A 24029-nucleotide genomic window follows, 5' to 3' on the forward strand; every position below is an offset into this window, starting at 1 on the left:
AAAAGTGGTTAAATATCTGAAAACACAAATTGACATGAATCCAACAACTGTCAAACGATGAAACTATATGGAATCTATGAACAGGTTGTGGGGTCCCTGCTTCATCTCTCTCTCAACTAAGGGGTCCTTGGCCTGAAAACGTTGAAGACCCCTGCCATACAGTATTTAACTGAGAGAATTGGTTCTTCTGAGTTATTCGTTTAGTTTGTTTTCCCCTTTATCAAAAAGGAAAGGACAGCTGGAGAAACAGCACACAAATAATTGACAGGGGAGGAATTCAACCTTGTATCACTTTGGGTGATGTATGCAGAGAGCCAGCACACTTGACTAGGAAGATACTTGGATGGGAAATCTTAAACTTTCTCTCTCGTGATATTTCACAGGCACTGGGTGACAGTTCGCTGCAAAAACGGTTTGCCCAGTATTTCCACTTGTCAGTGAAAATATGTTCAGTAGTAGACGCTATTTGTCTTGAATTCGTGCTTTATTGATCTACCAAAAGAAAGACACATCGAAGGCATATGCTAAATAATTTACTTCTAGGCCTCATCCATCCACCATACTGAAGAAATACACAAGGACAGATTATACCTGCAAGACTTATAAATCAAACCCCTCTTGCACTCATTCAAATTCATTTGTTTACAGTGGAAATAAAGACTGTCTGGCAACCATTTAATAAGGTTTTCCATTTGCCCAGGCTCTTCCTGGGCTGCGATATGAATTGGCCGCTTGCCTCGCAGCAGATTAGAAAATTATGCATTTACAGCTTCTCAGATTTCCGTCTCCTGCATTCCTATTTATTGTGCTGTCCTGACTTCTTTTTGTGTTTAGGAGCAGGCGAGTGTTGTTACTGGCATTTTCCAGTCCACGGCCTGTATAACTTGTGTGTGTGTTTGTGTGGGGCGCATGTGCACATACTAGGGCAAGGGCATTAACGAAAAAGTCGACTCAGTCGACTCCCACCAGACAGTCGAAAGTCGAGGTTGAAAAATAAACGTTCTATTGTGAAAATAGCAGATCTACATGCTCACAACGCCTCGCATCGTGAGCATGTAGATCATTTCATTTGCCATTTTAGAGGTATTAAGTCCTTAAATTGGCACTTTAGAAATGTGTGTGTGTGTGTGTGTGTGTGTGTGTGTGTGTGTGTGTGTGTGTGTGTGTGTGTGTGTGTGTGTGTGCGCGCGCGCGCGTACGTGCGTGTGCGTGCGCGCTCATGCGTGTGTGCGTGTGAGAATAGTGAATAGTCATATTTGTGTGTAAATGTCTGCAGTGTATGTGCATGCATTTAAGTGTAACAGCCAGTTATCGTCATGGCTAACGGCTGTTTGCCATAAGAATGATCTTAAACCGTAGTTATTGACACTATGGACCTTTTCCATAGAAGTATTGTAATTAGCGAGTGCAACAATTGACTGGAGCGAGACACGCTGGCTGCTGGGCTCCATCAGAATCATTCCACTGGGGGACTGCTGCCGGATCGCTGAAATTAAGACCCATTTAGGCCTGAACACATTATGACGCGATATTTTATGCTTTAAATATTAAAAATAGCAGATATACAAGCTCACAGCGCGGCACCGAGTGCCGCGCTGCGAGCTTGTAGATCTGCTATTTTTGAAAAAGTGGTGAAAATGTGTGCAAATCTTTGAATATATGTATTTTCAAAGCGAACGTTTGTAACTCAAATTTTGCTTCTGGGTGGTCCCTGGAACTAGATATTTTGAGATGGGCGTCCGTGGCCAAATAAATATCATTTTGGGGGTCCTTCACATGAAAAGGTTTGAGCACCACTGACATAGTAGTCTCTCAAGAACAGACTAACTGAGCTCCAGTTAAGTGAAAAGGACCTTTTCTTTGACGATGGCTGGCCAGATTGCTGACGTAGAAACAAACATCTTAGAAGGATTCAAAAGACACTTATCGAATCGGGTCAAAATTCAAATTTTCACGATTTTTCAAAAATAGCAGATCTACAAGCTCGCAGCGCGGCACTCGGTGCCGCGCTGTGAGCTTGTATATCTGCTATTTTTTTATATTTAAAGCATAAAATATTGCGTCATAATGTGTTCAGGCCTAAATGGGTTTTAAGTGCATGATTAGCCACAGGACCTCCGTGTCCACCTCTTTGCCCTGGAACTTGTAGCTGCCATGTAGCGAAAAAGAAAAGGGGGTGAAAGCAAAGGATTTGGTGAAACGGAGAGGAGCGAGAAAGCGGCGCTTTCCATGATTCCATAAACAGACACAATTTGGGCCTGAAATGAGTTATGTTTGTTCCATTGGTACGAGCTTGTCTGACTTTATACGGTGTGACAGAGACATATTGGCCGTAAATAAAAGACCAAGTCTATCCTATGCAATTAGTTGCTTTTAGCACAGACATCTTGGTTTTGGATTTGGCTTGAGACCTTTAAGGCATGTCAACTCATCTCTCTACACCCGCTTTTCATGTCTCTCTCCACTGCGCTAATAATACTATTCAGCTTAAAAAAAATTAGGCTGAAAACTGAAAAGGAGCCTTCTAATTCTTCACATAGTCCAAGGCCTGACATTCCAAAGTATGTCAACCATCACTCTTAGGAAAGTGTCATCTAGGGGCATTTACACCAATGAACTATATCACTGCAACCGTAACAGCCAAAGACATGAAATCACTCGTGTCATAACAGACACCTTATTAAGCCAAAAACAACCACTGGCTTTGGAGCTAAGAAAGGTCTGTGCTACTATTGCTTTCACTGCATGACACACACAGCCTCAAACAACGTGCAGGCCCCCTCCAGGAGGCGAGTTGATTAAGAAGTTATTTGCGTGTGATTTTTTTAACCACTTAAACCCTGTATACTTGACCGGAATCCCCAGGGGTCTATAGTAGCCATCCCCCATGCCGTAATAGCTTTACAGAAAATAGCCGATCCACAAGCTCAGCTTGAAGATCTCTTATTTTCAACGAATGTATGTCCCAGAGAATAATAGGATGCTACGGGTGGTGTGCACATGCCCCTATAGCAGGGGGTTAGGGTTTCTTCAACAGGGGGTATGGGACCCCTAAGGTACAGAGGGAAAGGTCAAGTTTATTAAGTATTGACGGTTCAACTGGTTAAAAATCTGAAAACACCAAATTACATGAACCCAAAATACACTGATGATTGTGCTGTCAAACGATGAAACCATATGGAATCTATGAAAGGGTTGTGGGGGTCCCTGCTTCATCTCTCTCTCAGCTAAGGGGTCCATGGCCTGAAAACGTTAAAGACCCCTGCCCCTATAGGTTAAAACCTAAACAGAGGAGATGAAATCCCCCTGAACTCTACGTGACACAGGGGGAGTTCAACGCAGGTTCAGGGAAACAACAACCTGATCCTGTGCTGATTTGGCCGAGGCATTCCGTCTACACGGCTTCACATAGCAGAAAACTACCGTTTTAACTTTTGCATTGGAAAAACAAAAAGTGAAACGTCAACAAATGATGTCACCCCTTGGTTCTATCCAGTAGAGCGGAGATGGGATCAGTTACAGAGCACCAAACCACGACGTGACCTCAAGCCAACATGAAACAGCTGGCTTGTTATTGGACAAACCCAATGTTATGATGCCTTTGCAAAATTTGATGAACTTATTATAGAATTGGATGAAAAGAACTTGTTATAAAACACACAAACAGAGTTTGACGGGTAACTATATATAAAACCTGCCATCAGGGCTTTTACTGGTTCTCTAAAAATCCTGATTTATACTTAGTAGTGCACTAATATATAGCCAAATATATATATAGCCAAAGTACAAGCTCAAGTTGTGTGTGCTTGTAGATCGGCTATTTCCGTTGTGAAACACAAAACGCAAGTACGCAAGTATAACTCAGGCTTGAGCTAACGCATTCAGCATTTGAGGCCAGTTAAGGCAAGCTGACGACTTGAGCCTAATTTATGTTTCGGCGACAATCTGGCGTCTACGGAAAATTGTGTCTTTTTTGTCGCAAGACAATTTGACATACAGTAATAGTCTATAGCGCCAGTGTGTGTTGTCACTATAGCAACCAAACACCAAGCCCAGCTGGGATTTATGTTCCGCGAATCAGGCAACGATACATCTTTGTTCATAAAAAAAAAAAAAAAAAAAAAAAACGTATTAGTAAACTATCATTATTACTATTCCAATCACTCCAATCACTGCTCCGCACCACAAAATTGTCCAAAATTGTTGAGTCGACATAATCTTTGTCTGAGACGTGTCACACAAGCATACATTACGCTTTACCCCTACACCGGCATTGAATCTTATGCTGATTTGAGGGAAAGTCATCTGTATTATACAGTAGGCTGCTGCATGTACTAGATGTACTGTAAATGCAACATGTAGCTGATGGTTGCTGGCAGGCATTTTGTATTGATTAATTTATCCCTGGCATGGCATATCCATGAACCAACCAGGGGTGCAAAGTGGGGGGACACGAAGGGTAGAAGCCTGTCGGCGGCAACGGTCAATGCCATGCTGGCTTGTGGTGGACATTTTAGTCAAAATTAAATTTTTGCCAAGGACATACGGAATGAGTGGACAATACTATTAACAGAAACACATACAAAGCTAGCCCTGAATGACCATAATGCCTCATTCACACTATAGATATATAGTTGAACGTTTTGCTTGGTAATTCAATGTAATCTCAATGGAAACCAGCTTTAAAGGCTGGGCGTGTCGGCTGTCCTTGGAATCCAGCCTTTAAAGCTGGTTTCCATTGAGATTACATTGAATTACCAAGCAAAACGTTCAACTATATATCTGTAGTGTGAATGAGGCATTACAGGTCTGTAACTCTGACAGTGTTCAGAGTTATGGTGGTCATTGCAAATAAAACATTTGAGAACCACTGGTACTAGTTAGACACCTAACTAATCCTAATGTGGCATAGTGTCCTAGTAAATCAGTGTCATATGTCATATTCTGAAGAAAACCTGGACACGCGACATTCAGTAATTGGATCTTATGATCAAAACAGAACATTATAACGGTGTGTAAAAAAGAAAATCTAAAACTTGCCACAGACAAGACCCCAGTCACGGACACATTTTGTCCGTGTACGGACCCTGGTCGGCGGTCACATAGCAGATCAGAGAAAATCAAGTTTACTCTAATGAAAGTAAGAAAAACTCACAAAACATTATCTTGTTTGTGATCACAAATGTTAAGAATGTTATTTGGGTATGCTGTTTAGACAGATGCTAGCTTTTATGTTTATTTGGTAACCTAGTTACTTTGAAGGACCAAATTGTTTTCCTTTGCAGTCAATTTACATCACGACCATTTAGCCTGTTGTTTATTGACTAGGGTTCATTCCAATTACTCTGATCTTGTACAGACAAGAGCGTCTGCTATAAATGCCTAAATTGGAACTGGAATTGCAACATTGCATTTCAAAAACACATCACTGTATTTAGGCTTCTCTTCTCTCTCTATTCCACTGGCGACGGTGGTGCTTTCTCCTTCACATCTGACAGCAGAGCTTCCAACGTAGTCAAGCGGCCACAAGTCAATTTATTGATAGAATCATTCACTTTGTGATACAAGCACCAAATTTGGCAGGAACAATGCCTAGGACCTACTTGTTCAGAAAAGCAAGTTAGCCACTCAATTAAAAACAAATAGGGTTGGGGTCCCATTGACTTTCTATACAGTAAAATAATAAAAAATAATTAATCTGCTTCAAATAGCATGTGAGGGGTCAAACTAGGGGTTTTTCATGGTGCTGAATCCATTCTAAGCTTCTGTTTTGCACAAAAAACATTCCTTGGGCTAGAAAGGCCACCACAACACTATGGTTTAGTGATGAGTCATCACTTTTCACCGTGGTTTTCACACTTTCGTGGGGGCATTCTAGCCCAAGGAATGTTTTTTGTGCAAAACAGATGCTTACAATGGATTCAGCACCATGAAAAACCCCTAGTTTGACCCCTCACATGCTATTTGAAGCAGATTTTTTCTTTTTTAGTATTTTACTGTATAGAAAGTCAATGGGACCCCAACCCTATTTGTTTTTAATTGAGTGGCTAACTTGCTTTTCGGAAAAAGTAGGTCCAGAGGAAACTTTGTGCAAAATCTGGTGCTTGTATCACAAAGTGAACAATTATCTCTGTAGCCGCCGGGCTACCGGCACTTCTGCTAAACTAATGATACGTTTGCTTTGGAAATGTTTTTTTTTCTTCAGTGGCTCATAGTCATACATCTTTGTGCGCTATAGTACGCCTACTGCAATCAACACACATGTGTCTGATGACGTAGTTGAGGCTGTAGTGGTCTTTATGCAAAGTGAGTGGTTGCCGTCTATTGTTACGCAAGAACACACAACAATCAGCCGTCGGCTCGGCGCAGCAGCAGTGCAGACAGTGAGCAGGGATAGAGCGGCAAGAGTGGTCAGAGCGGTGAGAGTCATATCGCCGTCAGGCAGCTGCCCACAACCCAAACACTTCCCCCTCTCAAAACCATCATGCCAGGGTACAACAATGTCTTGGTGTCCCCCCATACTGAACCCACCACCACAACCACATGGCACTGCATTGTGTTATCCGGTCAGCCTGAGGTCTCAACGTGGGAAGACCTGAGACCATTTTTCTACAAATGCCTTCTACAGTAAATCAGTTAGTTCTTCTCAGACTTGCAAGATTTTTCAAAAACGGGGGTGGGGGGGCGGGGGCTACCTAGCGGTCCAGGCGCATACCACATACAGTAGGCTCTGATGCCTGACAGCGTGTCGCGGGTTTGAGTCCAGTTCCCGACGACCTTTGCTGCAGGTCGCTCCCCATCTCGCTCCACATTTCCTGTCAGTCTACTGTCCTATCAATAAAGGCATAAAAGCCCAAAAACAAATCTTTAAAAAAGTGACAATGCTGTAAAAGTGCTGTATTTGAAGAGCCAACGCTTTTATTTTCACCTATAATGACATCCCTCCAAATCAGGTTGCCCTTATCTATCTATCTATCATTGGTTAATGCTGCACCCATGCACGCTAAAGTTAGCATAGCTCTTACTTTGACAGTGAAGTCGGCTCCGAGCGGCCCGGCGATCCTCAGGACCTCCTTCTCTGAGAGTTTCTGGTAGTCCAGGGTTGTGTTCTCCAGGTGGTACTGGCCCGAGGTATCAAGGTACAGTTCACCCTTCACCCCTTGGAGCGTCTTGCTCTCCACATCTACCAGAAGAGCCAAAGTAAACAGGGGACACAGTAAACAATGCAGACACGGGAAATAATGTAATAGTGTTAGGAAACAATCCAGTACTATAATGTTGATGATCATTGATTATGACTATATTTTAGCCAATTTCTATGCCTAATGGCCCAAATAGAGTAATTCCAATTTTCAATATGTTTACTGCACTATAACTACAGCATTTGAAAACTTTAGATAATTGTTACTTTATAGATTTTGATTATAATTACGAACCACTTCAGACCTATAAATATACTTTGGCAATTTAAAATTAGCCGATCTACTGTACAAGCTTGTAGATCTGACATGTTCAAAGTATTTTTATACATTTGACACATTTTCAAACTTGTGAAATGGGACCTTCTGCATAATGAGTGACTTTTACTTAAAAGTAAATTATGAATACTGAACTCGTTCTTGTAACAAAGTAATTATACAATAGGGTATTGATACTTTCACTTAAAAAAAAAGAAAATTGCACTTGAGTAGTTCTTCCATCACTGCCCATTTCTATGTCTAATGGCCCAAATAGACCAAGCAGACAGTCAGCTGACAACAGTGGGGATCACAGCAAAATGCATCCACTCTTTAGGTGCCTCCATCTTCCCACAACAGCCAAAGATTTGCACACACCAAGCGCTACCTCCAGCACAGAACTGCTGAGTGTGTACACACACACACACACACACACACACACACACAAAGACTGTACATACATACATACTGTACGTACAGTATATACTGTAGAAGCAGAAGCGCTCTCATTTATCACTGACTGCAAAGTACACTTCAGATGGACCAAGTAACATGCAGAACTGGCTGGCTGTTATGTTTGGATCCAAACACTCTTCTCTTCTCAGTTCAGCGGCGGTGCCGGGAAGCCCACAGGGAATCCGAGTGAGCACCGGTGGCGTAGCGAGCTTTTCCACCATTTGACCTCAATTCAACCTAGGCCTAATGGGGTCTTTTCTAATTCCAGCATGGAAGTTTAAACAATAACAACAGCAAGCACGGGAACGAGCTCTAAGGAGCACCCGTCATCCTGTGCCGACAGATGGTTACCATTTCAGTGCCCTCAGCGAGGCGAGTGGGGGAAATATTTAATGACGAATCTGTCCAGCAAGACAGGGGGAAAAAAGAAAAGAAAAAAGAAAAGAAAGAAGTACTATTCAGCCCACTCAAGAAAAAGGAGCCAATATGGAAACGGATAGATAGGTACGTTGGAGAAGAGAGGGAACATTTGTTATCGATTTGAACCGAAAGAGAGTTGCCAAAACTCTGACATCAGTGATCGTTGCTGGAAGCGTTTGGAGGCAGGATCCATTAGCGCCAGAGGGAAGGGAAGAAAGAGAGAGAGAGAGAAACTTTCTTCAGGGGCGTCACACAAGGGGGGGGAAAGTGGGACTTAGTTACTAGGGCCCAATGTGGAGGAGGGGGCTTAATTATTTTATACTTTAGCTATTGAAAAATAGTAGATATACAAGCTCACAGCGCGGCACCGAGTGCCACGCTGCGAGCTTGTAGATCTGCTATTTTTGAAAACTCGTGAAAATGTGTGCAAATCTTTAATATAATGTATTTTTTAAGCGAACATTTGTAACTTGAATTTTGCTTCTGGGGGGTCCCTGGAACTAAAAATCTTAAGATGGGGTTCCGTGGCCAAATACATATCATTTTGGGGGGTCCTTCACATGAAAAGGTTTGAGCACCACTGATATAGAAACATAGGTTTTTCAAAAAACCTTTTGAAATATTCAAAGAATTTTCACTTTCATTTCATTTTCAAAAATAGCAGATCTACAAGCTTGCAGCGCGGGCGGCACTCACCACGCTGTGAGCTTGCATATCTGCTATATTTCAATAGTTAATTAAAACACAAAATAATTGTGCAGGGGGCCACAGTGAATCCTTGTACCCAGGGCCCAGAATTAGGTGCGACACCCCTGACTCTCTTACTATTATTCTGCCCTGGCCTTACTGATGTAATCTTAGAAATAATCATGCTTCCTGTATGAGAGAGAGAGAGAGAGAGAGAGAGCCCCTTATCAAATTTGGTCAATGCTAGGGATAAGTGGTAAATGATGGATTATTCATTGGATGAGGTACTTATTTGGAGGGTAGGTAGCTGGCAGATAGATGGTCCAAGTTATTACCAACGGCAATATTTCTTTCAATACCGTATGGTCCAAATGAGACATTTAAAATATATCTGCAATCCAGTGCAGCATGGCATGTTTGCTAATGTGTACTTACAGCACATATTTATCCACTCAAGAGTTTATGGCAAAATAAAAAACTAAAACATTCCCGGGTAAGTTACCAAAATATAACAATGTGCACCTGAATACTATACAGATGAATATGGAGAAATATAAAATAGGGCAATTATTGAAGTGACAAGCAGCAAATATAGATTGGTAGACTGTTAGTTTTAGAATAGAGGCCAGGGTATGCGTGTGACATCATCATCATACCCGGAAATTATGCGGGAACGCCTACTGAGTGGCAAAAAAAGACTTTCTTGACAGCCCAAACATCCAAACAGAAAAGTCCTATCTGATTGCATTAAACAACATTAAACTCACTTTGCCACTCGATTTGCAACTCTATTTGCCATTCACTTTATGAATGCGCATACCCTCTATAGTATTAAGATCCCTTTACTGTTTTTTAAATCACTAATTGGTAATGCACCTTCCCACTTATCTGAGATGCTTTTTTTTAAGTATGTGCAATTGTGCATGGCAGGATCCTTCAATCCACAGATCTCTGAATCCATGGATATTAAAGAAAACACACTACTTAAGCATTGTTTTTGTCTACGTACAGTAGATTCTTTGCATTGCTTTTATTTTGTATTAATTTCTTATAATATATATATATTTATTTCCTCTCTTTTTATTTATTTGTAATCTTTCTATTCTGTGAAGTACATTGGGTTACACCTTATGTATGTAATGCGCTGCACAAATAACGTTTGATTGAACTGTTCTGGATGGAAGAGCACCCCGGACCTACCAAGACTTACACAAGTGATCCGGGCCTTTCAAGACCAGACGCACATGGCGACTCCTATAGGGGACGACTACAACTGTGTCTTCAGCTTGGGAGAGAGACAGAGAGAGAGAGAGAGAGAGAGAGAGAGAGAGAGAGAGAGAGAGAGAGAGAGAGAGAGAGAGAGAGAACCAGAGAGCCAGAGAGAGAGGGAGGGAGGGAGGGAGGGAGAGAACACGTTAACACAGTTACAGTAGTAGCGACAAAGTACCTTCTAACATGGCATGAAAGTCAACAGTGTTAATGAATTGGTCCGTTGTGGGACAGAGGAGAATTCCAGACATATTCAGTAACCACACTACGCGGGTCTACATAAGATCTAATGAAACTAATAGTCCCAGATGAAGTCGATGGGAACCGAGGCCTGCATCCGTACGGTCGTTTTGGCTTTCCCTCTCTTGCACAGCACAGGTTCTAAGGGACTTTAATCAGCACCATGTGTCAGTGCTCAAGTGTTATTGGCGAGGCGATGATCAAGGGGTGTTCAACAGGTATTAGCATGACAAGCTGAAAGCTTAGAGGGGGAGAGAGGGTTTCCAGACATGTTATCTACCCCGATTTAAGTTCAGAGAGCTGTGTTGTGCACATCCAGTGTTAAAAGAAAAAGGTCTGCACGCAGTCGTCGTAGCTCTGAAAAAAAACAGTTTACTGTGCAATCGTCAGGTACCAACTGATGATTGCACAGTAAACTTTCTTTCGAGGCCACAGCTGTGTGCGGACCTTTTACTACTGAGCTAAACACACGATGAGGTCTCATCTCACTCTTGTAGCTATATCAGCATTTCTGAAACATTTACGTTTTTAAGGATGAAAAGGAGGAGTTCTTACTTTTTCCTGAGGCATGCTGGGACTTGTAGTGTCCCCGTACAAGTCGGCAGGACGAGCCGTCTCCATTGCATATGCCACAGTTGTCCTCCTTTGCCGTGCTTCCCAGCTGGTGATCACAACCTACAATCTGGGACAGGAGAAAGTAATCCATACCACACCGCACCATACCATGCTTTACCATATCACACTGCTACTATGGTACTGGTATTATTTTATTGGTTGGATGGTAGCCTACTGGTGGTATGGTACTATGCACTACCTACAGTACCATACCATACCATATCATACCATATCATATCATATCATACCATACCATACCGTACCGTACCGTATCGTATCGTATCGTATCGTATCGTATCGTACCGTACCGTACCGTACCGTACCGTACCATACCATACCATACCATACCATACCATACCATACCATACCATACCATACCATACCATACTATACCATACCATACCGTACCATATAGCACTGCACCATAATTAGGGTTGGGACGATAATGGTTATTATCAATTATCGTGATAAAAACACAATAATCATATCGTCATAACTGTCACTTATGATGAAGATGTGTTTGTTTCCCTGGCACAAAAGGGGGAAATACATTTATAAAACAAATATCGGTATCAGTATCGGTTATCGGCTAAATTGTCATTTTAAACATCGGTATCGGCCAAGAATTTCCATATCGGTGCATCTCATCGCGTTGTAATGCATTGTGAGCTTGTAAATCTGCTATTTTAGCTGAATATTCGCCCCCAGAGTAGGGACACTAGGGTTCGGTCACGTTCACATACAGTACATACACAATCACAACACTCTGCGCTTCACCAAAGGAACTGACGAGAGGCCTTCATGAGAGCATCCCACTTCGACCCAGCTCTATAAGCTATAGGCTCGAACAAAATGTTACACAATGTTTTGTATTAAACATTATCTCCAACCAACCGTATTTGATTGATGGACTTTTTAGCATGAAGTGTCAGTCAAAACGCAGCCAAAACCACATTGTGGTTCTAAGCTAAGGTTGGAGCGCCTTTTAAATCCCCTCCTCCGATACCTCAGCACACGCAATATGCCTCGGGATGAGATTTCATTCAACCAGGAAAAAATGCATTGTGGACCATTTCCTGGGACGTCAGTCAAAATCCCATGCTTTTTGATACGTTCCCTCATTCGGTATTCATTCACAAAGCAGATGCCACAGAGTTGGCGCGACGCCACTCGCCGTGTATGGATTCTGTTGGATTTTATTCACTTTTAATTCAGTGGGACTCAAACCCGCCCCGGACCAAGGTTTGGTTCCTTGGCAGCGGATAAGAAGCAAGAAGTGAATAAATAGATATAGGGCAAAGAAGTAGTAGAGAACTCAAGCCATGCTGGCAGGTGTGCAAAGCATGGTACAGTATATAGCCTATATGGCAGAGAATTGTGTTACCTTTAGGTCATTGTACAGTAATGTACTGAACAGGGCAATGTGAGAAATGAGGGGTGGGGGTTGTGGTTTGGCAGCCAAGGAGTGTGTGTGTGTGCAAAGTTTGGCATGGATAGGGGCAACGGTGGCTGAGATATGAGTAGGGCAAAAGTGTGACGTGACGTGTTACATACAGACTGACTGACAGACTGACGGTGGAGGTTTTGATAGTAACTGCGACCTGACCGTCACAATCATTTAGCTGGGGACCCCCTGGAACTCCCTCAAGGACCCATGGGTTTCCCAGACCCCGCTTTGAGAACCAATGACGTAGATACTAGGCACATCCAAACTTTAGGGTGGGTGCAGGACAGAGAAAGACCAGCAGCCATTACTCACCTGACAGACTCCGCTGATACACATGTCCAGAGACTCGGTGTAACAGCGCGTGCCGTCCAGCACCTTGGGAGCCAGCTCCACCACCTGGCCCAGGCCGCTGGCCTTGCACTTGAGGGCACAGGGGTTGTCGGGGTCGTTGTCCACGGGCAGCCACTCGTGGTACTCGCCCTGGAATCGCACGTCTGCGTGCGCCGAACACTGCTGGGCGCGGAAGTCGCCCGCATCTGGAGGGCAGTCCTGAGGGTTGTACAGAAACCAGATCATCAGTCTGAGTGATTCATTTAGAAAATGTCTTAGTATATTTTGCTTGATATAGGTATAAGTGATTCTGTATTGCATATGCAATTTCCGGATTTTTGGAAGCAGTGAGAACTAGACTGCACTCTGTCGAGGTGACAACTTGCGCCTTGTGCACTTGCGACCATATATGGCCTACTTGTGCGCCAGCAGAGCGTGCAAGTACTGCGATCGGTAGGTATGTGGGTGGGCAAGTTGGCTCTCTGTTGGCACTCTGTCGAGGTGCCAACTTATTGCTTTTGTGCCTTCTTATTTATATCAGGTCGCACTTGTTGGTAGTGAGGTCAACATGTTGGTGACGTCACCCTATGTTTTTTCAAGGGTTTTCCCATTGGATGACGTAAACACAGACAGACACCGCCACATAGAGAAACACAGAACGCAGCACTTGCGCAAGTAAAAACTTGAATATTAGGGCTAATATTGCCCCGACCATCACATACCTCCATTGCCAGCTTGCTCTAACACAACGTCCTACTGTAGATCTCACGCATCCAGTGCTCAAACATAAGAACCTGGCGGCATTCATATAGTCCTAGCGCAATACCGTAGAGTCTCCAACACAGTTTACCATTTCCATTTATTCCAAGCTGAAACCACATGAAAGAGCCACTGACGTCCATTACATAAAGATGAGTTTGCTGAACTTACCACATTACTGCATGTGCGATATTTGATATTCTGCCCTTCACAGGTCCTGGAGGAGGGGAAGAGAAAGGGAGGGGAGGGCGGGGGGTGGGGGGGAGAGAAAATGGACATGTGGCTGAGCTGGCTTTGGGGGTGAGCGATAAAACAAACCACTGTGCACATCAGTCATCTGCGGTTGGTGGAGTGACGGCAGTTGATATTTCCTCCACTGGCCCCAAATCTGCTCTCTTTCTTAAGCTGGCTTTATACTTAGTTGCATGCCGGTGTCGCATGCCGGAACATAGACGATCTACAAGCTCACAGCGTGGCATGCTGCGATGCGTTTTTGAGATTTTAGTTCTTTAAACTTTCAAGACTTTTTAGATAAGTAATATCGGGATGATGTGGTGACCCTATTGGCTCGGAACTGTACAGAAGCACAAACCAACAGTTATGTTCGCACGGTTTGCCTCAGGCAAAACTCAAAAAAAGCCTTGCGCAATTTTGTGCGGTCCCATTCAAAGTACTGGAAAAATAATTCTTCCAACTAAGTTGTATACAGTCCTCCTCAAAACACTGAAGTACACTCACAGGTGTCAGACAGATGATTCCCTCTCAGTAAACAAAGCCTTGCCCAGACACGGCTCAGCAAATACACAGTTGTTCATTTTGAATCCAGGGTCTGTGGAACAGATTGGAGCCGTTTGGCACATGGCTAACAGGCAGACGGATCCTTTGTGCAAATTATGAAGCTATCTGCCTATTGTAAATTAGGTCCCTTTGATGCTTTGATGCCAGCAGACGATCACTCATACAGGCCGGGTGACTTGGAAAAGCTAGATATCTCAGAGGGAGCGGTGGGAATTAATCAAAGCAAAACCCCCTCTTTAGTTCTTCGTAACTTGAGAGGAATTCCAGTGTCATCAGGCTTTAGCTGACGCGGGGCCGTGATTGGAGGCAACGTAGCAGAATCGGGAACTCTCTGGGATGAAGGAGGGATAAAGGGTTTTTATGATTCTTTATTTCAGCGAACACAGAGCTCGGCGGCGAGGAGCGCGGCGTAGAAAGCATGGCAAGCCCATTAGACCCCATGACTGAGCTCCAGACAGCTCTCCCTGCCAAGACAAACAGAAGGTCAGTGTGGCTCAGACCTGAACGAGACACTCCAAGAAGACTGAGGGACTGAGAGACAGGTATCAGTGTGGAAAACCATCAGGCCAAGGCACTATATCGTCACTGTCGGGCAGAAACCTTGTACCTCCAAGTTTCAAATGTGTGTGTTTTTTCGTAAATTAATGCCCTAATTCATCATACAAAAGTGTCGCACAAGTGGTGAAAACAGAAGATCTACAAGCACACAACGCCTCGCACCGCGAGGCGTTGTGTGCTTGTAGATCGGCTGTTTTCACTAGTTTAAATCATTTTTAAAATGATAAATACAAAACGAACGGTTTTGGACATTCAAGATCTCCACCCGACAACAACGATATGCAGTAACCTAGATTCGAAACAACACCACATGAAGTCCCTTTACTGCGTTGTGGCTTTGCAGGCACGGAGAGGAGGCAGTAACCAGTAAGGTGAGTGTACGGATTCAGGATGACATCATCGTACTGTACAATAAAAGAGGCTACTTGGAATGCCAGAATTCCCCTAGCGGACATGCAGCTCTCACCAGCAGAGCCCACTGCAGACACACAGGGTAATTATGACAAATATACACACAAAACATTATGTCACCAGGATATCCTTCATCTGTACACACACACACACACACACACACACACACACACACACACACACACACACACACACACACACACACACACACACACACACACACACACACACACACACACACACACACACACACACACACACACGCGCAAATAGCCACAATTTCACCCCAAGATAAGAAATAGGGCTCCTTTCAGGTTGAAACCATAAAATCGCGATATGACAATGGAATGGGATACGTTCATTGTACAGTGAATGCCTGGGCTCCTATGTTTTCGATCATTCATAGCAATGCCCATATACTTGTCGTCGGCTCGACTCTCGGTATAAATTATAAATTGAATGTAATTGCGAGCAGACTCTGTGACCCCCGGTGCCAAAATATTAATACCTTGGAAATGAACGGGTACTTGGAAATAATGACCCGGGTTTTTGTGATACATGAATTATGCTCTCATTGTAACATTTTATATTGGTTATTTCAGGAAAAGCAAAAATACTAAAGTCTATGTAATTAGGGTAAATGTTGAGTTTACTGTATATGGCAAGGACGGTGACACAATAAAACAGGTCACTCCCTTCCACCCTTCCTTCTTTCCTTCATTCCCTCATGCCTTTCTTCCTTCATTTCCGCATAACATGAATATTTGACAAAACCCTCAATTCACCCGCTATTACTCTACTTTATTGTAGCATGCACCCTACATTCAAAACCGCCCTAGAGTATATATATCCCAACATCCTAAAACCCTACAATATGCAGGTTGGAAACCATTTATGTCCAAAACTGTTCCTTTTTTTTTTACTATTTTCTTTGGAAAACATTTTAATTTAGAGAACATTTACAATCACCAAGCACACAACGTGTAGCATCGCGGCGCATTGTGAACTTGTAAATCTACTCATTTCACTACTTTTGAATGATGAATTGGGGCATCAATTGAGGAAAAAAAAAAAAAAGGCTTGAGCCCCTGCCCTTTTATCAGCAGACGTCCCCGTTGTCATCCCTTAGTATGGGTCTGTTATCACCGTTGCCATCCCTCAGCTAAGGCTTAGTAGTCTGACTACTATAGCTCCCAGGAGCTGGTAGACCCATTATCACCCTTGGTCATTGCCATGCGCATGCGCCAACACACGTTCAGAGGAATAATTTACTGGTCGTTCCCTCAGCGGGAATCGAACCCAGGATGTTGGATTACCTGCTAACCCTCACTACTTGAGTGAGCTAACCAGGCAGCTGGCCGACTTTTTTTTTTTTTTGCTTGGTTTTAACTTGGACCATGCGAACTAGGGGGGCTTAATATTTACTATTCTGTCCATAACGGCACATAACTCGGTAACGGCGCTGAGTCGGCTTAGGTTCATCGTCCAAGACGGCCTCCAAGCTCGACCTACAAGCTCACAACGCATCGCGCTGCGACGCGTTGTGAGCTTGGAGGTCTGCTATTTGCTATATTTTCACCAAACGGCCCTTTTAGACATTTCAGCCCCTGCCTCTCAAACATTCTCTGCACGTCCCTGAGAGAGATACAATCTTTCTGCCCGGACAGCAATAGAATGTACAGGCCACATGGAGGGTGGTCTCTTGGCTGTAACAATGAGACACACTAACATACTGTAACGACTCAAGTTAATTACATAATTCATTGCCTTTAGAGAAAACTAACTTTTAATTGCCACCAAAACATGGCCTTTTAACACAGCTGTGGGTACGCCTTTGTTGGAATTCCCAGAATGCCACAGCCATTTAAAGTCACTGCTAGTAATTGCTGCAACTGATGACAGCACAGCAGACAGCGCACACACCCGCGCACGCACACACAGAGCCAGGGACGTGCTGGCCATTGGGAAAAGCGGGACAACTCCCGAACGGCCGGTTCATTCCCGGCCGGTCCAGGCCGGCCATTGGGAAAGAAAATGAAAATAAAATGTCGGCCTTCGTTCCATTTTGGGGGCTGGGCGGCCAACAAAGTAAATCGTCACTGTCGGGCAGAAACCTCGTATCTACAAGTTTCAAATTGGTATTTTTTTCGCAAAGCAAAGCCCTGCTTCTTCATACAAGGCCGTCGCACAAAAGTAGTGAAAACAGCAGATCTACAAGCACACAACACCTCGCGGTGCGAGGCGTTGTGTGCTTGTAGATCGGCTGTTTTCACTAGTTTAAATCATTTTTAAAATGATAAATACAAAACAAACGGTTTTGGACATACAAGGTTTCCACCCGACAACGACAAAATATAACTCATGTAATTGGCCCACTTGCTTGTCACTTGTCATGGTCTGAAATGGCAAAGTAGCAGCAGCGCTATAGAGAGATCTCTCTCTCTATAGCGCGCAATGAGGGCCTCTCCAACTCTTTTTCCCGGGCTGAATCAGGGGCCCAGCACGTCCCTGCAGACAGTGCACACACCCGCACACACGCGTGCTCGCGCACACACACACACACACACACACACACACACACACACACACACACACACACACACACACAGAGCGACACTCCATTATCAGTGGTTTCAAAGGTTACAGCAACACACTAACATTTCTTTTACGCAGACTGTGGATAGAGGACGGATTCCAAGTGTGATTTAGAATCACAGCTTAAGCACCCGTGTCTAGTATGTCAACATTATTAATTTCTTTTCTTAAATAACTTGGGTTTGCTACTGACACACTGGCCTTTAAAGTTATACCATGTAACTTTTTTTATAAAACAAATCTTAAAATTTTCCTAACTGTTAAATCCCCACACACCCACTCCGTTATTTTCAGCTTCTAAAGCCTTCTCTTTATATGTTTTCTATGAGCCGTGGGGGGGGGGAGAATTTCGAGGCAAAATGACGGTCGCGGTGGTTTGCGGCGCCGCTCCGGTGGTCCGCGGCGGTGGTCCGCGACGACTCCGGGCGAAAAACGGCCGAAAAAAGCAATACTGCTACTGACCACTAGTTTAGCAATTTACACAGTATAGCTTTAACATACAAGCATTTTCTCTATTCTGCATCTAACTCTCTCTAGCCATCACCCTTCATCTGCACAATAACATCCTCGGTTAGTTTATATCTTAGAGCGTTTTTATATCTTTAACGTTTTTCAGGCCAAGGAACCCATTAGCTGAGAGAGATATGAAGCAGAGACGCCCCACTACGTATTGTATAAAACTATGTTGCAGATTAAAAATGTTAAATAGATTTCTTGACTTGTTTGACAACATTATCATCAGTGTAATAGGTTGTTGGATTAATACGTATTTTTAGACATTGAACTACTTGAATCGTCAATACTTAGTCTGCTCTTCTTTTCTCTCTCACTGCAGGTCAGAGCTATGGCTACGTGTTAGGCCTAGAATTATTCAATGCTTTAACTATTGAAAAATAGCAGATAGCACCGAGTGCCGCGCTGTGAGCTTGTAGATCGGCTATTTTTGGCTAATGTTCAAGTGGTTAGTGTAGAAAAAATAAAGTTTCTATCAAGATTTGGAGGACCGCTAGGGGTCCTGGACCCCCTGTTGAAGACCCCTATCTTAGAGCCATTTGTATACTCGCAGAAAATCATTTATTTTACTGTGCCTCAAGTATCTGACATTACAGCAAGACCGACATTTATCCATATCCTATATATCCAAAATCCTATTTTTACAGTCTCATAGTTGAATTAACGCAGCAGCACCTGTTTTACACTTAAGCACGGCCATTTAGGCCTGAACGCAAATCTGTGTCATTTTAGATTTGAACCACTTTAACCATTATTTTATACTTTAACTATTAAAAAACAGCAGCATTTGCGCAAGTCTTTGAATATTTTTGACACAATTCTATAAATGTCTTCTAAATCCTTCTTCCAAATCAGTGGTTCTGAAACTTTTTCACGTCAAGGACCCCCAAAATTACATGCATTTGGCTGCAGACTCCCATCTCAAAATATGTTGTTCCAGGGACCACCCAGAAGCAAATATTTGAGTTACAAATGATCGCTTTTAAAAAGATATATTGAAACTTGCAAAAGAAAATCAAGATTTTTCTAAAATAGCAGATGTGCCGCGCTGTGAGCTTGTAGATCTGCTATTTTTCAATAGTTAAAGCATTGAATAATTCTAGGCCTAACGCGTAGCCATAGCTCTGACCTGCAGTGGCTCACCATCGCTGCAACAGCTTCGGATCAAACCGAAGCGAAACCTAACAATAGATGAAAGAAAAACGCGCACTATCCCCTCCGTATAGAAAGTTCATACAGTACAGTCAGTGTGTAACCGAGAAGTGTGAGACAGCTCCGATTAATATCATCAACTAATCAACAAGCTGGCTCGGGTTTCTCTACCCCTCGCTGCGCGGCCAAATGGCCTCATTATTGTTGAGCAGTTACACTCTGTTGACACGGCAGTCCATCCATATGCCCACACTTGCTTCACAAGCGGCTCTGCCGCATTACATTATTCTGCTTATGATCAAATGAAGTGTGGTCTATGGGGGGGGGGGGGGGGGGTCTAACGAGGGCCAGGCGTCTCGTGTTCGGAGTGCACTTTGCTTGCGTTCCCTCTCTGGAGGCTGTCGGGGTCACGTACGTTTTTGTGCGGTAGCAGCAATGTGGAAAATATGGATCCCCGTGTTGCGTGCGAGTGTGTGTGCAAACAATGCACGTGAGTCGCTGTGCGATTGTGTGCGAGTGGACGCGCTGGAGTGGGGGCGTATGTGTGTGCGTGTGTGTTAGGGCATTAACCAAAAAGTCGACAAGTCGACTTCATTACACAAGTCGACTCCCACCAGGAAAAGTAAAAAAAAAAAAAAAAAACATCTTTGTATTTTTTTCTGTCATTATTTTTGCTCCATGTGTGCGTGTGTACAGCATTCAAACAGTAGGATTGCTTATTTTCAAGGACAGGATTCTCTCCTTTTCCAACTGTGTTTTGTCAATGGAATGAAGCACACAAGCACAGGGAGTTTTTGGGTTTTGTCCCCAGTCGAGTCGAGTCGACTTGCAAAAATCACCAGTCGGTAATGCCCTAGTGTGTGTGTGTATACAGTGAAATCGTGAAAAATATGTGAAAGCATGAGCATAATGTGGGCGTGCGTGCGTGCCCGTGTTTGTGTGTGTGTGTGTGTGTGTGTGTGTGTGTGTGTGTGTGTGTGTGTGTGTGTGTGTGAGAGAGAGAGAGAGAGAGAGAGAGAGAGAGAGAGAGAGCATGTTTGTCTATATGTGAAACTGCGAATTAAAGTGAATGCGTGAGTGTGTAGTACATTGTCTGAGTGTGAGCGCAATGAATGTGAAACTGTGAATAAATGTGTGTTTGTGGAACAGTGCACTTACAGTATGTGTACAGTGAAACCGGGAATAGATGTCTGTGCGTGTGCGCATGTGTCTTTGTGAGAATGAAAGTGAATAAATATGTGTATGTGTGTGTACATGAGTTGTACTTGTACTATGTGTGTGTGTGTGTGTGTGTGTGTGTGTGTGTGTGTGTGTGTGTGTGTGTGTGTGTGTGTGTGTGTGTGTGTGTGTGTGTGGTATAGGTTTGGAGTGTGTTTCACACCAATTTACAGCCCTTCTCTCTTCCAACACGCATGCAGGCACACACACACACACACACACACACACACACACACACACACACACACACACACACACACACACACACACACACACACACACACACACACACACACACACACACACACACACACACACACACACACACACACACACACACACACACACACACACACACACAGGGGGCCTTGTGCTGTGCGCTTTAATGGCATCGTTTGATGTCCCACAGACACCAGGCCACTGGTCCCTGGTTCCCACGCGATGGTGAGGTGAGCTGGGATAGAGGTGACGCACAGGGTCCCTCCTCCACCACCACATACAGTTAACCATCCAACCGCCCCAAATGGCACTCCAATGCATCAACATACCTCCCCTAGAAACAAATATGCTTGAGAGTGAATGGCTGTTTACGCATGCACAAATTATGTGCATAAACACACACATACACGCACACGCACACACACACACACACACACACACACACACACACACACACACACACACACACACACACACACACACACAGGGGCGTCACAAGGGGGGAGGAAGTGGGACTGAGTTACTAGGGCCCAAGGTGGAGGGGCCTTAATTATTACTTATATTGTAGCTATTTTTGTAACTTCTCATTTTGCTTCTGGGGGGTCCCTGGAACTAAATATTTTGAGATGGGGGTCCGTGGCCAAATACATATCATTTTGGGGGTCCTTCACATGAAAATGTTTGAGCACCACTGATATAGAAAAATAGGTTTTTCAAAAAATCTTAGAAGGATTTGAAATATTCAGACTCCGCACAAATTTTCACGATTTAAAGAAAATAGCAGATCTACAAGCTCGCATCGCGGCACTCGGTGCTGCGCTGCGAGGTTGTATATCTGCTATGTTTCAATAGTTAAAGCACAAAATGTGAGTGAAACCTTGTACCCAGGGCCCATAATTTGGTGTGACACCCCTACACACACACACACACACACACACACACACACACACACACACACACACACGTCTGCATGCATCCCACACAGAGTTCTTCAGACCCCAAACACCTCTTCACACGTCAATTCACGACGGGACCGGTTTTACAGCCAGTAGCATTCTGAGGTTTTTGACTTGACCAGAGGTTCTGGGCACGTGCAGTAGAAGTGGCCGTTGTTGATACCATGAAACGAGCTCCCAGAGAAACCAACGCACCGCAATGTTTGCAGTGCAGCAGCACACAAGGGGGAGGGCTGTCTAGCACTTTGGAGGCTTGAGGTTTTGACACTCACTCGTCTAGAAATAATCAAAACAGGCATCTTGTTTTCTTTCAGCCCCGTTCTTCCACACAGCAGCGCAAACAGGGCACCTTAAAGCAGTGTTTTCAGGCCCAGACCCAATGTTTTCAGGCCCAGGACCCAGAGATGACCTCTTTTCACAACCTTTTCATAGAATCCATAGTTTCATTGTTTGACAGCATGATCATCAGTGTATTTTGGATTCGTGTCAATGTGTGTTTTCAGATATTTAACCACTTGAACCGTCAATACTTAATAAACTTGACCTTTCTCTCTGTACTTAGTCTGCTCTTCTACCACGTTTTGTGGTCACATGTTCAGATACTGGATTCTGATTGGCTTAAAACAGTGGTAAATCAGTCAACAACCTTGAGTTGGCTCATGGACCCCCGCCCACTGTTGTGTTGCAGTTGTATAACTAAATAACCTTGCAAGTTACAACTGTGTTTTCTTTCATTTATATGGTAGAAGTGGTAGAAAAGCAATTTACCATTCGAGGGTCGCCTCGTGCCACAACCCTGAAACAGTGGTAAATCAGCCAACAACCCACTCCCTCTCATGGCAAATGGCTTACTTTTCCCCTCTACACCAAACCTCTTTGCCGAAAATAGACAATCTACATGCTCACAACGCCTCGCAGTGTGAGGCGTTGTGAGCCTGTAGATATGCTATTTTTGGCTAAAGTTCTCAGAATATGGACGCTAGTAGGGTGGTTAATATAAAAAAGGAGGAAAAAAAAGTTTCTATCACACAAAGATTTGGAGGACCCCCTGTAGTGTACCCCCTAGGGTTCCCGGACCCCCTGTTGAAGACCCTTGACTTAAAGCCACCGGTCGTGACCTCGAGTGTGCTCCACTTTGTTTTGTCAGCGTGTCTTTTGCACAGATGCATTGTTTCATCATTTCACTGAGTGGCCGACTTGGAACAGACCCCCACTTTCCCGCTGACCTCCCTGCAGCAAGGCCCACTGGGCACCTCGTGTGATCCAGGGGTACACTCTCTCTGGGCGCCGTAAACGTAGGAATGCGGTGAAGTCACCACGCAGATATTTCCCAGTCTATAAATGTGACAACATTTCTATGGAAAACATACTCTCTTTTTTTGCTCATTCAATGCTCGCTCCCCTCTTTCTCTCGCTAGCTATAGCACTGTAATTGGCCACTTTGCAGAGCACACTCGGCCCCCAGGCTTTAATCTTTAATTTAGTTTGAAGCCCTTCCAAGTGGATGACTCTTGCCTGACGATGAAAGGAACGAGGGGTCCAGGCCAGGGGTGCAGGTTCAAGTTTTGTCCCAAAAATCTAAGCCAAAACGATGACGAAAAGGGGAAGCTCGGACAAATGCAGGCTCGTTGTTTCGCGGATCCCAAATCTCTCATTCAGGAGGAGATAATTAGGATGACACGGTCATTCATTATCCTGCTCTGATTCGTGAAAGGAACCTTACTGGGAGCAGGGACGTGCTGGCCATTGGGAAAAGCGGGACAACTCCCGAACGGCCGCTTCATTCCTGGCCGGTCCAGCCCGGCCATTAGGAAAAAATTTAACTGTTTGCATAAAAGTGAAAATTAAACTGTTTGCACAAAAGTAGTGAAAACAGCAGATCTACAAGCACACAACGCCTCGCGGTGCGAGGCGTTGTGTGCTTGTAGA

At 43.9% G+C, this 24029-nt stretch overlaps 1 protein-coding gene across 3 annotated transcripts in view; it reads right to left on the minus strand.

The window, feature by feature from the left end:
- Nucleotides 1-24029, minus strand: part of LOC308298558 (ADAMTS-like protein 1) — a 252161-nt gene that overhangs the window by 50515 nt on the left and 177617 nt on the right. For all 3 annotated transcript variants that reach the window (XM_080742197.1, XM_080742196.1, XM_080742198.1), the window contains 5 exons: nt 13852-13897; nt 12904-13140; nt 11085-11211; nt 10231-10305; nt 7026-7183 (listed from right to left, as the gene is read on the minus strand). In XM_080742197.1, coding sequence (XP_080598323.1) covers nt 7026-7183; nt 10231-10305; nt 11085-11211; nt 12904-13140; nt 13852-13897 — 643 coding nt within the window. The remainder of the gene's footprint in view (nt 1-7025; nt 7184-10230; nt 10306-11084; nt 11212-12903; nt 13141-13851; nt 13898-24029) is intronic.

Source organism: Nannobrachium achirus, assembly GCF_963921795.1.
Source record: "Nannobrachium achirus genome assembly, chromosome: 14".
NCBI lineage: Eukaryota > Metazoa > Chordata > Actinopteri > Myctophiformes > Myctophidae > Nannobrachium > Nannobrachium achirus.